The sequence below is a fragment of the Babylonia areolata genome, chromosome 19 (genome assembly GCF_041734735.1).
Source record: "Babylonia areolata isolate BAREFJ2019XMU chromosome 19, ASM4173473v1, whole genome shotgun sequence".
Taxonomy (NCBI): domain Eukaryota; kingdom Metazoa; phylum Mollusca; class Gastropoda; order Neogastropoda; family Buccinidae; genus Babylonia; species Babylonia areolata.
In genome coordinates, this window is record NC_134894.1 from 6,147,131 (window position 1) to 6,149,751 (window position 2,621).

The 2,621-nt window shown below is 44.0% G+C and overlaps 1 protein-coding gene across 1 annotated transcript in view; it reads right to left on the reverse strand.

The window, feature by feature from the left end:
- Positions 1-1,480: 1,480 nt before the first annotated feature.
- Positions 1,481-2,621, reverse strand: part of LOC143294045 (uncharacterized) — a 65,332-nt gene continuing 64,191 nt past the window's right edge. Inside the window, exon 3 of the mRNA XM_076605458.1 lies at positions 1,481-2,621. This exon is cut by the window's right edge and continues 1,092 nt beyond it. Within this exon, the coding sequence (XP_076461573.1) occupies positions 2,535-2,621 (87 nt within the window). The 3' untranslated portion in view covers positions 1,481-2,534.

Sequence of the window (2,621 nt, forward strand, 5' to 3'; positions counted from 1 at the left end):
TCAAAACTCGTCCCTTTCTCACCCGATCGGATTTCATTTAAGCCTCGCAAGACTCCTTCAAAATGTCTCCAGTCTGGATTTCAAAGGAACCAGCATTCCCCTTTCTCGGGTACAACCAAGAAGACAATAAACATTTAATGTAACAGCAGAAAAAAAAAAAGAAACCATTCATATGGACAGCTGGGGGAGATCCACGAATCCTTGTCCCAATTTGCGCATACCGTCCACAAACTCGAGATAACGTCTCTCTGGCAATCATCATCTTCTTCCTCAAGAAGACCTTCCCCACCTTACGAAGGGTCATCTGTGGGGAAGCGCTGAAGAACTATTCAGCAGATTGTTCCTGGTTTGTCGGTTGTGTGTCTTAACTCTCTCCATACGAACGGCGAAAGAGACGACGTTAACAGCGTTTCATCCCAATTACCACCATCAAAATATTGCAAGCGGAAAGCTCTTATACTGAAGACGTGAATGTTGACAAAGAATACCACAATTCTGACGACGAAAGCTAAAGGTTGGGTCATTCAGACACCCACTGGACATCCGAGGAGTCTGTGTAGAGGAGAAGAGAGGACTGGCCGTACTGAGTGAGTTAAACAAAACCTGGGTATCTGGCGATAACACAGACAGATCGACAGTGGTAAGACTTTAACTTTGCAAACCATTGGTGTTGTTTTCCCCCATGCACAACTGACTGACTGGTGGTAGATGAGCTGTTACATATTCTGACTCTGGATTATGGAGACACTGACATCGTTTCTGAGTGGGCTGACACATTATTGTCCTTGGTATTTAAAAACCTATCACGCTCTTGTCCTTGGCATTCAAAAACCTATCACGAAATGTATGCTATGCACTTATATACGAATACCTATTTTGTCTGTTCAGCTGTCTATTTGCCTGTCTGTAACTTCATCGTCATTCACCCCCCCCCCCTCTCTCTCTCTCTCTCTTTACTCTGTTTTCGTCCGTGCGTCTGTATTATCTCTCTCTCTCTCTCTCTCTCTCTCTCTCACACACACACACACACACACGCACGCACGCACGCACACACACACACACACACACACACACACACACACACACACACACACATTACCATCATCAGTAGCCAATGTGAACCTCGTGTTATGATCAGTCTGTGTGTAGACAGGATGAACTACGAGTTATATTCGCCTAACTTATTACCAGATCCAATCGCTGTTCATGCTCTATGTGTTTGATCATAAGTCTAGATATTATTTGGTTGTGTCTGAACTGAGTGCACACATCATATGGGCTTTGGTGCAAAGCGAGGTAGTAGTGGGAGGGATGAAGTTTGTGATCATGATATAAATACAACAATGTCATATCAGTTTCTCAGTTTCTTCATTATCATCAGCAGCCAGTGTGAAGCTCTTCCAGTAATCTACCCATGTGTAGGCAGAGTGAACTGTATATATATATATATAGCTAGATAGATAGATAGATAGATATCAGTCAGTATCAGTTGCAAGCACTGTTGCTCTCTCTCCATCGCAGGCTCATCACCCTGTCCTTCAAGACATACAACCGACTCGATTTCTCTGCGTATCGTTCTGTGTCAAAATGCAAGGTGCGCATGATGAACCTTTGTTTGGACCCCTTACCGACCCCAGTCCATTGTATTGTGACCCAAGGCCGATGTCCATTAAAAGATTTCTGAGTTCTGAGTTCTGTTTCTTTGGCTCGCTTAGCATCTGTCACTGAAGCGATACTGGGAGAGGGGAGGGGGGCTAGGGGAGGTAGGGGTGAGAGGGAATTAACCGCGTTTGATATTTGGATATTTTCCGTTTTCCGTTGCAGAAGATCGGTCTCCTGTCTTGTCTTGCCGTGCCTTAACTGTTAGTTACTCTGAGCTCAGAGTTCGTCAAAGGATTGTACGCGACTGTTAAACATTATATGCTCAACATTTCCTTATTGGTGTGCTTTCTTTACGAATATAACTCGCTTCGGTAATGAAAAAAGTACCATGCTTTCAACAACAAACACAAAGCCATGCATGAACAATTCCTATTAAAAAATGAAACCTGAGTGAAAAGGAACGTGTACCCGCCGCATGGTACTTAACAGCATATGCTATATATCTGGAAATAATCATTCTTATCAACATGAAACCATACCATACATGCAGACACATAGCCACTACGTGTCAATGGAAACAATTTCCTCTAAACCTCTAGATTTGAACAAACACCGGAATGGCAAAAAACAGATTGAAGCTCAGCCGCTTTACGTGACGTTATCTAGTCAACTGGCAGTCAACGTCTTCAACGGTTTATGAGAAAGCAAACGCCTGGCTTCACGTATAACGCACCCAAACGTTCCAGTAACAGCCTTTAAGTTCAACAACAATAGCTTTTCAACAAAAGTGAAAGAAAAAAGAAAGTTCAGTCAGTATCGTGGCCCTATAAAAGTGTGTTTGTGATCAGCACGAAAACGTCAGTCCCTGATTTGCTATGGCCCGTGGACCAACAGAAAAGGGGAAGGGCAAAAGGTCAGGGGGGTAAACGAGGTCAGTTTCTCCGACAGCCACACTCTGTGATGAGCATGCCTGGCAGGACGGCGTGAGCCAGGTTGTGGTTGTGGTCAAAGTACCAGAC